At 41.3% G+C, this 13,015-nt stretch overlaps 1 protein-coding gene across 3 annotated transcripts in view; it reads right to left on the bottom strand.

Moving 5' to 3' along the window:
- The window catches only part of Pclo (piccolo presynaptic cytomatrix protein), a 353,455-nt gene that overhangs the window by 32,563 nt on the left and 307,877 nt on the right, over positions 1-13,015 (bottom strand). For all 3 annotated transcript variants that reach the window (XM_063237492.1, XM_063237501.1, XM_063237500.1), the window contains one exon: positions 12,472-12,545. In XM_063237492.1, coding sequence (XP_063093562.1) covers positions 12,472-12,545 — 74 coding nt within the window. The remainder of the gene's footprint in view (positions 1-12,471; positions 12,546-13,015) is intronic.

Here is a 13,015-nt window from a genome sequence, read left to right as displayed (position 1 = left end):
TAAAGAAGAATATGCTTGATACATTCTTAGGTAAATAGATGCACCTTGAGACAATACTCTGAAGTGAAATAAACTGGACACACGTATACAGATATTGCATTGTCTTTCTGATATGAGACACTGCAAGTGTAAATAAGGACCAAAGTGTATAACAAGGATTCTGAACCAGGAAGGGATTGTTCAAAATAAAGGGAAACTTGGGATGAGTGAAGGGGAAAGGAAGAGAAAAGAAAAAAATGATCAAAGAAAGATATAATGGAAACAAAGCTTTATAAGCTAAAAAGAGAGGAAGGGATGGGGAGGAAAAAGAGGAATCAAGATATGTAATGACAGGTACAAATTCCCTGTGATGAATATGATCATTATGTGTATCTAAACTGTATCAATAATTTTAAAAAAAGATTGCAAACAATTGTAACCACATATACTATAATGTACTTACTGTCTTTTGGTTTCTTTTACCGTATGAACTTTATTATTCTTTGTAAACAGAAATATCTGTCATTTTTGATGGTTCATGGGTTTTATTAGCTTGTTTATAAATCTAACCTACACATTCTACCAAGACCATACAAATATTTTCCTACATTTAGCTTAAGTATTTTTGTGAATTTACTTTTAGCTTTATTTCCTTTATCTACCAGGTATAATCTAGGAGTCCATTTTTTTCTTACAGAATAATGTTCTGGCAGAACTATTTGCTATATAAACCAGCCTTTGCTACTAAATGAAACAGCTGAGGAATTTTAATAATCATTTACTTTAGAGCCACACATGGATTGTCTGTGTTATCCCTACTACAGCAATTTTATGGAAAAATTTGACATCTGATGAAACAAGATGTAATTTTTTTCTTTTTGGTGTGCTATGCAGGGAATGCATGGTAAATAGTTGACTGTTCATAACCATCAGCAGTGGAATAGTTTCCTTACCAACCCATTAGAGATAAGCCTATAATTTGAAGGTGGTTTTGGTGAAATAACACTCTATCCACCAATACCAAGATAAAAAGCTGAAGATACCGTGGCAAGATCTGGGTGCTGTTAGATCTCTGACCTGTGGCTTCAGCCCTGGAGAGTGGAGTTATAATTCCATTCATTTTATATTTATATCTCCTGCTATTTTATGCCAAATTAACCAGAAAATGTAGAGGCATTCAGAACAAAAGCAACACTGTGCATCTTTTGCTCATTGTTAGTGAGCCGCTGTTCCCGGGAGCTCTTCATTACCTTCCGTGGCTCTTACTCTGAGTCAAACGCCTCTCTCTCTCTCTCTCTCTCTCTCTCTCTCTCTCTCTCTCTCGCTCTCGCTCTCGCTCTCGCTCTCGCTCTCGCTCTCTCATAAGGAAACGAGTGCACCGGTCCCCATGCAACTATCTCAGAGGCTTCCAGGCAAAGAATAAAACTTTTTTTTTTCTAAAAATATACTGAGAGCTACCTTTCCAGAAAGGAATCTCTGAAGGTCTAAAGTACTGTGGGCTTTACATTAAGCAATTGTCCAATCTTTGATGCATGCAAAGACTAAGGATGATCAAGGTAAGTGCAAGAAATTTAATTCATTGACTGTTTTGCTGGTTAGTGAGTCAGTATATTCCAGAGGTACGTCTGGGTCAGAGTGGAGACCCAGAAATCTCTATAATCCAACAAGAGGCTATTTTTTTTTTTTTTTTTTTAGAATATGCTTCAATTTTAAATTCCTGTGAGTAATCCGGGACAAGAAATCAATGACACTGACTTTTAAACCCCAGCAACATAAAGAAGTATGATAACTTTAGAGAAACCATTTTGACAGAGAAGAGGCATTTCTATGCAGGGAATCACAGGAGAATTATTTTGGGGAGAAGAGTAGATTGAAATACTGTAATAAATATATGCATCAGCTTTTCAACTAAATTGGCAAATGTAGGCCTCTCAAAACACAGCTGCTTGTGTGACTGCCCGAAGGTGGAAAACGAGAGCACCTTGGACCTGGTTTAGAGCACCTGGGGCGCACCTGGGGCACACCTGGGGCGGTAACTTGGGCTGGGAGGACTCTCTGGGCACTGCACCAGCAGCAGGCACTTCCCAAACATTATCTTTACCGGTCCTGGAACACAGTATCATTACTTTTGCTTCTGTAAATTACGCATGAAAGACAGATAATTTTAATAACTTGCCTAGTAACATGTACATGAAAATTGGCACCCTAAAACTGATGTGGAAAACATTTTGCATTTTCTCCTTTAGACTCACAATGAAATTCCTAACCTACGTCACTTTTGCATTTGAGTTTGTATCTGTAGCTATTTCCTTCAGTTAATGAAGCAGTCCAGGAGGTGCCTAGTTTTTATTTGGAGTTAATGCATAAAATAACACTTCAATTACTAGCCTAGAATTTCTCTTAACGCGGTTTTAGAAAAAAGTCGAAGTGTTTATTGGCATGCCTTTTTATCACCTGCACAGGCAGTCAAACTTTTATACTCCATCAGCATTGTTTGATTATAGTCTGTTTTCTTTAGGAGAGTAATATTTCTGAAAAGGAAAACCAAAAACCAAAAATTCTTCTGTTCCTACTCCTCTTCACAGATCACACACACACACACACACACACACACACACACACACCTCTTTGCCATCCATTCATTGAGGTTGTGACTTTACCTGATTTTCTATCATCTTTCATTCTTATAGTGGCTTAATAAGCAAATAAATCTCAACCACTATATTAGAAAGTAACACCCGTAAATCAGTTAAAAACTTAAGGTTACCACAAGAATAATAAGCAAAAAAATGCTTACCATAAAATTAATAAAATATTTTAAAAGCATGTTAAGAAAATAAAAGCAATTATTAGAAAAACAAAAATGAAGGGCCGGGGATTTAGCTCAGTGGCATAAGCACCTGCCTGGCAAGTACGAGGTCATGAGTTCCATCCCCGGTACCAAAAAAAAAATGTTGAAAAAACAAAAATATATCAAGAGGCCTACTGTATTCATGATAGGGAATACAATATGTAAAGATGTTATTTCACTTAAATTACTTTCGAGTTGTAAACAAAAAGTTTTATAACCAAATTCAGTAGTATAGTTAGATACAAAGTCAACACTCAAAAATAAATAGCTTTTCTATACACAAACAATAAACTCACTGAGAGAGAAATTAGGGAGACCACATCCTTCACAATAAAATCCCCCAAAATGAAATACTTAGGAATCAATCTAACAAAGTAAAGGATCCATACATTAAAAGTTGCAGTGCTCTGAAAAAAGGCAGTGCAAGAGGGCATGAGAAAAAAAAAAGGTAGTGCAGGAGGACATCAGAAAACAGCAATCCTTTCCTCATGGATAGGAAGAACACTGTGAAAATGCCATACCCCCAAAATTGTTACACAGATTTAATTCAAATCTGATCTAAATACCACTAATATACCTCACAGTTACAGAGAACACATTCTTAACATTCACCTGAGGAGACCTAGGATAACAAAGGCAATCTTGAGAAACAAAGGCAAGGAAAGAGGCATAACAATCCCTGACTTGAAATTATACTACAAAGCTACTATGATAAAATCAGCATGGTACTGGGAAAAAAAAAGACCAGAGAATCAATGGGACAAATTCGAAGATGCAGACACAGATACAAATACACTCAGCCACCTTATCTTTGACAACAGAGTCAAATGTGTTCACTGGAAGAAAGATAGTCTCTTTAATAAGTGGTCCTGGGAAACCTGGCTCTGCACATGCCAAAGACTAAAACTAGACTCATGCCTATACCTTGCACTAAATTAAAGTTAAAATGGACACAGATCTAAATATTAAAACACAAACACTTAAATCTACTGGAAGACAAATTAGGTAGAAATCTTGAAGACATAGGAGTAGGCAGAAAGTACATGAAAAAACCCAAATTGCATGGGAAGTACTTCAAAGAATTCATAACTGGGATATCATCTTATTAAAAAGTTTTGCACCTCAAAAGAAATCGCCAACAAGTGAAAACAAAACCCATGAATTAGGAAAACATTTTAGCCAAGTATATCTTGGACAAAGCATTTCTATCTAGAATATGAGGAGTTTTTAAAAATCAGGCCCCCCAAATTCAAAGAGCTAATTGAAAAATGACAACACACTTCTCAGATGAAGAAATACAAAAAGCAAATAAATATATGAAAAAATGCTCAACATCATTGGTCATTCATGGTACGAAAATTAAATCAATGCTGAAATTCCACCTCACCTGAACAGCACTGAAATTTCATTTCATGGCTATCTTCAAAAAAGCATCCTACAATAAATGCAAAGGAACCTTTCTCCACTGTTGGTGAGAGTGCACACTGGTGCAACCACTGTGGAAATCAGTGTGGAGACTCCTCAGAAAACTAGAATTGGAGGTCCCATTTGACCCAGATATTCCCCTTCTGGGTATTTTTCCAGAAGAACTGAAAACATATCACAGTGATATATGTGCACCCATGTTTAGAGCAACAAAATTTTTCATAGCTAGATCTTGGAAACTATACCATCAACTGCAAATAACCATCAACTGCGGAATGGAGAAAAAAAGATGGTATTTCTATATAATGGAGGCCATTAAGAAAGATAAACCAGAGGCTTCTATTGGTAAATGGATGCAACTGGAGACCATGCTTGTAAGTGGTAAAAATCAGACTCACAAAGTGCAAACATCATATCATCTCCCTAGTGTAAGTAGCTGAAAGAATGAATGAGACCCAAAAGATGCAAAAGATATTGTGAAAGAGAAACAAACTGCTCAAAAAGAAAGGAAAAGTGGGTGGGGGAAAAGAGAAAAGAAGAAATATGTATATATTATACATATACATATGTGTGTGTGTGTACACACAAGATAGTTAAGAGAATTGTACTATCTTCTACTAGTTCATTGAAAGGAACAGTTAGTGCTTAGATTGTTTGATCAATTTTGCATGCATATGTCTGATAATCTGAGCAACTATTCTGAAGACAACAATATGCAATATAATACCCATTGCTAATTTCCAATCACCTTGATTTGAAATTGTGTTGTTTTTATTTTTTATTTTCTTTAAAATAAAAAATTAAACATTTTAAAGCCCTTTTAAAGAAATTTAAAGATAAACAGGTAAAAGCAGTCCAGTTAAGAAGTGGACATAGAATAGGAGAAGGAGAGCACTGTGCAGGGACACCAAAGCGTGAAGTCAGAAGTAACCCATCAGCAGACACTGAGGTGCACGTGAGAATGTTCATGGTCCATGATACGGCATTTCATATTCGGGAGGAAATCTCATTTATTCTAGGAAGACTGGTTGACTGCTACCTTTTCCCATGGAATAAAAGGAATTGATTTAAAGAATTAAATAGGACTATGTCACAAAACGATGGAAGAAAATTGAAATCATTACGTATTTAGTGTTTTCTATGTAGGTAAAAAATACAGAAGACGATGCTATAATTGTTTATAAATGTGACCCTAAGATACTGCATTTAAGTTCGTGAGCGACACCAGGGGATCTTTCAAGGCCATGGGCCCAGCCCTGGCCTGCGCATCTGGGAGCTCGCCCTGGACAGCTGTCAGCTGGCTGTGTACTTACTCTGCTGCCAGAGGAACTAAAATCTTCTTACCCTTCGAAGTTTCCCTATAAGTTGCTTGCAAGGAAATAAAGCCCACTGCACATGGCTGCTGGGAATTTTTTTTTTTTTTCTGTTGGACAGAGCTTGGAAGAGATAACCTCCTTTTCCAGCCTGGCTTCTGTTGGGTACTTCCTGTGCATTACTGAGCCCAGCTCTGCAATCTAAACCCAGAATGAGGCCGATATCCTGGACTGTAAGTCCACAGTATAATGACACCAAGTGTAGCCTTTCTGCTTGCGTTAATCCTGTGTCCTTCAAACACAAGAAAGCCCCGAGAGGATTTTACTGAGGATTATCTTTGCTTGCACAGAACTATGCACCCAGGTGGCTGCCTCGAGCTCCCAGTTGCCCTCAGTGGCCGCGCCTTCCTCACTGCTCCAGCCCGGCTCCCTGTCTCCCCTGCTGCACGCACGTCTCTGTCTCCTGGCTCTGCTCGCCGGCGCCCCAGCTCCAGCTTTGCTGAACTGCATGCGTCTTCCCAGTGTGTCCTTCAGTCTGGGCCTCTTCCTGCCATTCCCTCAGCCTGGACTCCGCCCACCCCTCACCGCACGGCTCACCCCAGTCTGTCTGTCTCAGCTGGCCCTGCTCATGGCCTCTTTCGCAAAACCCTGCTCCTCCCTCCTCCAGGTGCAGCAATGCTTTCTGAGCTGAGGTCTGAAAGTGCTCCTGGTTATGAATTTTTACCACGACTTTCCTTTGCATCACAGTGATGAAAGCTGCTCCTAAAGACACTTAGCTCCAGCTATGGGATAATTTCCCAGCTGATCTGCAGGCTGAGTGGGCACCACCCCAGCTGGGCGCACGAGGGACAGGTACTGCACAGCCTGAAGGCCCTGGCCACTGTCCGCGTGGCCTCGATCTCCAAAGCGCCACATTTTCAGCAGTGTCTATACCACATGAGTGCGGTATCAGGGACAGAAGGAAGCTGCATACGGATTGGCAAATACAGGGCTGTAAGCTTCTCTGTTTGCGAACTGAATCACTGAATGTCCTGAAAAAATAAACTACTGGATGCTCTCTGTTACATTCTGGCTGGGGGTCTCCCATGGCAGTTAATTTTTGTCTCTGAAGGGATCTTTTTAAATAATCCAGATAATGGGGATTAAGTGAGTATTTCATAAAGAACATTTGTATATTCCAGTCTACAGACTGTAACAGAAACCTATCATTTAATTAATTTCTCTCCCCATATTTAGCAAAGACACTGCAGGGAGAAAGAGTCCTTTTCTGTTTGTCTTGAACAATGCGGGAGACTCAGAATTTTAGGCCTAGATTTTCATGCAGTCATTTCTGCTCCACACTTGCACCACAGAATTTGCAAAATATGTTCATTCACCTACAATGTGAGCACACTAACTAGCGTCAGAGCTATAAAGTATTTATAATATATGTCTTGATACAATATTGGGTTTCCAGGTAAACTGAGAGCACTGTGGCCTTGCAGAATCCCATTATTTGCATATAACTTGTTAAGCTTTGAAAGCCAATCATGCTTTCTGACCTGCTGCCCCTCTTCTATGAACAATGATAATGTCTGGTTTTACTTACTCGGTTATTTGAAAAGGTTGAGTAGACAACTTAGTGTATGTCCAGGGTGGGGGAAACATATTTATTCTGGTCCACTGTTGGAGCTGTTGAAGCTGAACACACAGGCAGGGCTGTGACATGGCCCAGGCAAGACTGAACTGAGAATGGGAGACACCTCAGGGGACAAGATACTCTATCACCGAGGCCACCTGAAGACATTCTGGATAGTTCGACCTTAGTTAGCATCCTCTGTTGCTCTGAAGGGTCCTTGAACCCCGCCCAAGATCCTGCTCAGGTTTCCTCCATTGTCCACTCAACGCCTTGCTTGTTCTGATTAAATACGGGCTGCCCAGAGTCAATCAGTTGGCCTGCTGGTGAGCAGAGTTAGGAGCTCTGCCAAGGATTTCAGTCCTCTGAAGCCCTAAAGACCATGCTGCATGTCTCATTCCTTTGAGTCTTCACCCATTTGAGGGACGGGGATTCTGGAAACACCTCAACAGTCCACTGGGGATGTAAACTGAAATTTCATTCTCAATGAAAGTAAACTCATGCTGGCGAAAATACTTAAGGAAATACATGATTTATTGGGGTGGTTTGTTTTATGGAATGTATACAGTGAAGAAAATTAAATCTTAAAGGAAGTTGTATTCTAATGCTTGCCAAAGGCTGGTTCAGTAGAGTAGTGCACAAAGGTATTTACTAGAAAGATGGCAAAGAATGACCCTATTTATTAGTGCATCTAACTATAAATAAAAAGGAAGAAAGGGGCCACATACACCATTTCAAGGATGTAATTAGGAGTTTTTAATATAAGTTGGGGAAAACCTCTGTCCAACTGGAAAGTGTAATCAGTTTGATCTCAGTCCTTAAGAGAAGCAGTTTTCCATAGTCTTTGCAATAAGCACAGATTTTAGCAACCCTTGAGATGCATCACTTTGGAACAGAATCCAAGCAGTCGCACTTTCACACCTAATTTAATCATAGCTACAGTTTATAGGTGTTATCCATGTGCCAAACACCGTGCCTGTTTGCCCTTACATTGCTCACATTATTACTAGTCATGAAAATTCAATTATTTAATTAGCACAGACAGGCCCCAAACTACTACTTTTTACTGCAACTCAGAACTCTCACCTACCAGATTAATCTTGTGCTGAGACTGAAATTTGAGTCCCTACTCTAAGGAAGTTGAAAGATTATTAGAGAAAATAACCAGGTGCCAGGTTGACCTCAGAACGAGCAGACTTGCCTAGTGAGTGGAATGAGGACGTGGCTCCTCAGCACTGAAAGAAAACATCAGTCACAGACTCAACAGCAACTCTGACTGCACAAAACACTGGTTTTTGCAGTTTCTATACTGCAAGTCAAAACAGAAATAAAAATTTGCAAAAACAAACTGTGTAAACCTCCGACATATTTTGGTGCACGTGTGTGCTGTGTCTACGGGATGCTCTGAAGTATCCCATCCTAGGAAAATCTTTCTAAATCAGATCCCCTGACAATGAGCCCCTGTGTCCATAAAACAAAGGCTCAAGCTAAGCAAGCAGCATAAAATACTCGAGACGAAGCAGGTCACCGTGAGGATCTATTTTAAGAAAAACATGATTATTTTTTACGACACCTTTTTGGTGGGGAACCGAGAGGAGTGAGCAAAGGTTATATCTTGCCTATAGCAAGCCGCACTGCTGCTGTTTATCCTCCCCATTAAACTGTCTATTCGTGCTGACTGACAACAGAAAGCAGTGAAGCAAGCAAGCCTCTGGACCACACAGAGGCTAAGATGTGTTACTTATACATCTTACGTACACATCTTAGTTACGTACACATCTTAGTTACATATACATCTTAGTTTAGTAGGACACAAAGTCGGTTCTATATTTCTACAGGGACAAAAAAAATCATGCAATTTAAACTGATGCATTCTGCCTGCTTGGAACAGATGCATGTAACGCTCCCCCTCGGCTGTATCTCCATCTAGAGGAAGGCTGTTTCTAAAGGGTTAACACTGATGGCAGTTTTCTATTATCAGTTATCTTTTATAAACCTCTTAGAACAGCTTCATGCAGATATGTAAAATGGGTATCATTATTGATTATTGATTATTGTCAAATGTCTGTGGTAGCGTAAAGTCAAAACTACTTGTGCACAATATTGCCACTAACAGGTGAACGCGGCAAATGGCTCACGCTGCAGTACTGTTCCATCCTGCTCCCTCCTCCGCCCGTCACTGTTCACGGGCGAATGCGGGTCAGCTGTTGCTCACTCGGGTACGAGCACACTGACTCACGAGACTTACACAACACTGAAGCAGCCTGTGAAGGGCTCTTTCCTGGAAAACAAGCCTGCTTTGTGTGGAACGGAGAGGAAGGAGGAAAGCACCAGGCTGCACAGTTCTAGTCACTGACAGCTGTTAGCCTTTCAATTTTATTTGAAAAATTTAAGCTTAAAACAAGGCAAAATTAAGTAGCTAAAACTACGTACGGCTTCTTCTCTGTGCCCAGGGTCACCTAGGGCAGTAGCTGTTACTTCTGCGTACAGAGCCATTAGTCCTTTACCACCCAGCAGTTCCTTCGGCAACTCTACTGGCCGGGCTTTCTGCTAAGGGCTGGGGAAGCGGAGGACAAAGCATACGTCTGGCCCGAGGCTGTTCAGTCTCATGGAGGAGGCAAGCATAAAATAGGTACCCTAAGTCAGATCGGTGATAGACAGTGAGAACCTTAGCAGCACAACAGAGCCAGCGCTGGAGCACAGCAGAAAAGCTTGTGCCAAGGCAGGAGCAGGGTGGATTCAGTGGCTCGCGGAGTCTGGGGCACCAGGGCTGTCAGGTGAGGCCGGTGCTTCGCTCTCCCACAGAGGCTTTGTCCTTCTCTTGCTGTCTTCTAGGAGGAGCTCCGGGCCTGTGCCCCAGCTCCCCCAGTAAACAGGCTTCCAACAAGCACCGCAGAGACTGCGGAACAGAGGGAGGGTGGACAGGGCCTTCTCTCCCCGACCTGATGGCTCTGCAGGGACCTCTGGCCTCTGCAGTGTCCCTCCCGGGCTCCTGCCTTCTCACTGTCCTCTGTGTGCAGGGACTGTGGCTTCTTTCTGTGGCCTCGCTATGCCTACCCAGAGGCCCAGACACTTCTGCGTGTATGCACTCCAAGCCCAGCTGTCCATTCTTCTAACTTACACAGTAGGAGGACGCTGCTTCCTGCTCAGGCACAGCTGCCCAACTGCATGTGAATGCCAGACAATGAATGCTGACTCTGAACCCCAGGGAATCTGGGCATTAGACCGGGCACCAAGCCACAGCCAGACTGATGGATGAGTTTACGCGGAGACAGCTGGGTTAAAGGGTTCATGAACTTGTGGTGGAGCTCTGGAGACCGCGGCGGTAGAAATGCATCCAAAAAGAAAAACCCAAAGAAAAGGAAAAACCGAGAAGCAGAAAAATGTGGACCCCTTCAGTCCAGGGAACAAGGTGCCATTTTGAACTCACATTTACCAAAAAGGTTTCTGAAGACAGGAGGCAGCTCGCGTACCTGGCAATAGGCCAGAGGTGATGTCCCAGGCTCCTGTTTGCCCTCTGATGGCCTTGGGAAGCCTGGCCACAACCATCTCCTCACATGTGAGATTTGGTACCATCTTCCTGGGCTCAACGCACTGGTCCAGACCTCATGTGCTGTTCTCCTTTGGCCTCTATTTCTGGTGAGGCACTGGGTGCTATTACCCACCTGTTAGGTAATTCTAAGTCTCACTGGACTAGACATGCGGAGGGCAGCTGCAGCAGGTCGGACTCCTGAGGGGCTGCTGCCGGCCACGAAGGGTGAAAGAGCTGTCAGCACGATCACCGAGCGTGAATACGCTGGTCAGGGTGTAGCCCGCAGATGCTCTCCTGTGTTTGCTGAAGTTAAACTCTGATATTGCATTATATGAAATAATTTATTATTTATTTGATAAACTAAATTATTTAATTTCAAAGTGATGTGATTTTTACAGCATTCATTTATTCTTAGTTTTGTATATTGAAGCATTTCCACAGCTTAAGTGAGGTTCTAAGATTTTTTTGAAGTTTCTAATTTATTAGCACATTTTAGATATACATAGTGATTCCATTCATTATAGGCAGTGTGTGCCGGTACATGACAGATCTCCACACTTAGGTCTTCCCCTCGCCTTCCCTCCCTTCCGTCCCTTCCCTCTGTTTCCATTTTCCCTTTTCTCAGGCTTCCCTTCCTTCCTTTTGCCCAACCCCCACCCATTTTTCTCTTTGCAATTGAACATTTTCTTCCTAATTCATAAAATCTACTACACATTTTGGTTCTTATTTACCCTTCTGGTTTCTCACACCAGAGAAGCAACGTAATGTTTACACGAGTTAAATTTCACTCAGGAGTACGATGTCACAGTGCATCTACTGACCTAGGAATGTCTCAGCTTTATCTTTCTTTATGGCTGAGTGGTACTCTACTGTATTTAAAGAGCACATCTTTATTCAGTTGTTGGGTATTTGAACTGTTTCCAAGATTTAGCGACTATAAACTGCTGCTATCACATGGGTGTGTATACCCTGCTGTGGAACACACCCATGGCTTATTGAGGACTCTCCACCCTGATTCCCACAGTGGTTGCACCAGTCTGCACTCTCACCAACAGTGGAGAAGGGTTCCTTTTTCTCCACAGCCCCACCAGCATGTGTTATTGGTTGATTTCTTAATGATAGCCATTCTTCCTGTAGTGATCTCAGTATCTTAATTTGTATCCATGGGATGACCAATGATATTGAACATTTTTTCATGTATTTATTTGCTGTTTCTACTTCTTCATCTGAGAAGTGTGTGTTCATCTCACATACCCATTTTCAGACTGAGTCTTTAGATTTTTGAGGTCTGACTTTTTTGAGTTCTTTATGTATTCTAGATAGCAGTTTTTTGTCAGAGGAACAGCTGGCAAAGATTTCTCCTCTTGTCTCTCACCATGCACTAAACTGAAATCAAAATGAATCAAAGATCTAAATATTAAAACAGAAACATGAAATCTGCTGGAAGAGAGAATAGGTAGAACTTCTGATGACTTATGTATAGGCGAAGACTTCATGAACCAAACTCTGATTGCACTAGAAATATTACAATGAATCAACAACTGAGATTTCATTTTATTAAAAAACTTTTACTCAGCAAATGAAATTATCAGTAGGTGGAAAAGACAACCCACAGAGTGAGGAAAAGTCTTAAGATTGATTTTCTATTTGCATGATACGTTAAGGAACATACTGCTTGTGCCACATTTAAAAGCATTGAACTGCTAACGGAGGGTGAGGATCCAACCCTGCTGCAGGACTGCAGCTGCGGACTCACCTTCGGCGTCTGCCAGTCCCCCTCCTCCTGCTGGCTGCTTCACTGGCTCCTGCCCATTCTGCCCCATCTTCCCTCTGTGTAAACAATGAATGATAAGCTTCATTAGCATTCCCATGGGTGCAAATCAGAAGATTAGGTTTGTAACAGTGAAATATACACTCTGTGAATTGCTCTCTTGTGTAAATTTTAAAATGGAAACTTGTTTATTATCCATATTCAGTCCAAAGAAATCTTAAAATTCATGTTTTATTTCTCGAATCATTTATCAAACAACCACATTATTATGGAATTTTCAAACTTATGAAACAATTGTTTTCCATTAAAAAATTCCTTAGCTGGCACAGAGGAACAAAAAATGCTCTCATGAGTGGGTACTCTGGTACATGGTCACAAAATGCAGTGCTCACACTGGATCAAATCACCCCTCCCTCACAGATTATTGCTTTTCCCATTTTTAACTCAAGAAGGAATTTTTGTGTCTTTGTAATGTTTAAAAATGAGCTCCAATGCTTGCTTTGGTGGTACATACACCAAAAAGGAGCTT

The sequence above is a fragment of the Cavia porcellus genome, unplaced genomic scaffold (assembly GCF_034190915.1).
Source record: "Cavia porcellus strain 051 isolate PalLab524CR breed Dunkin Hartley unplaced genomic scaffold, mCavPor4.1 scaffold_2, whole genome shotgun sequence".
Lineage (NCBI taxonomy): Eukaryota > Metazoa > Chordata > Mammalia > Rodentia > Caviidae > Cavia > Cavia porcellus.
Note: the sequence above shows the minus strand (reverse complement) of the source record. Positions and strands in the feature narration are given on the sequence as shown.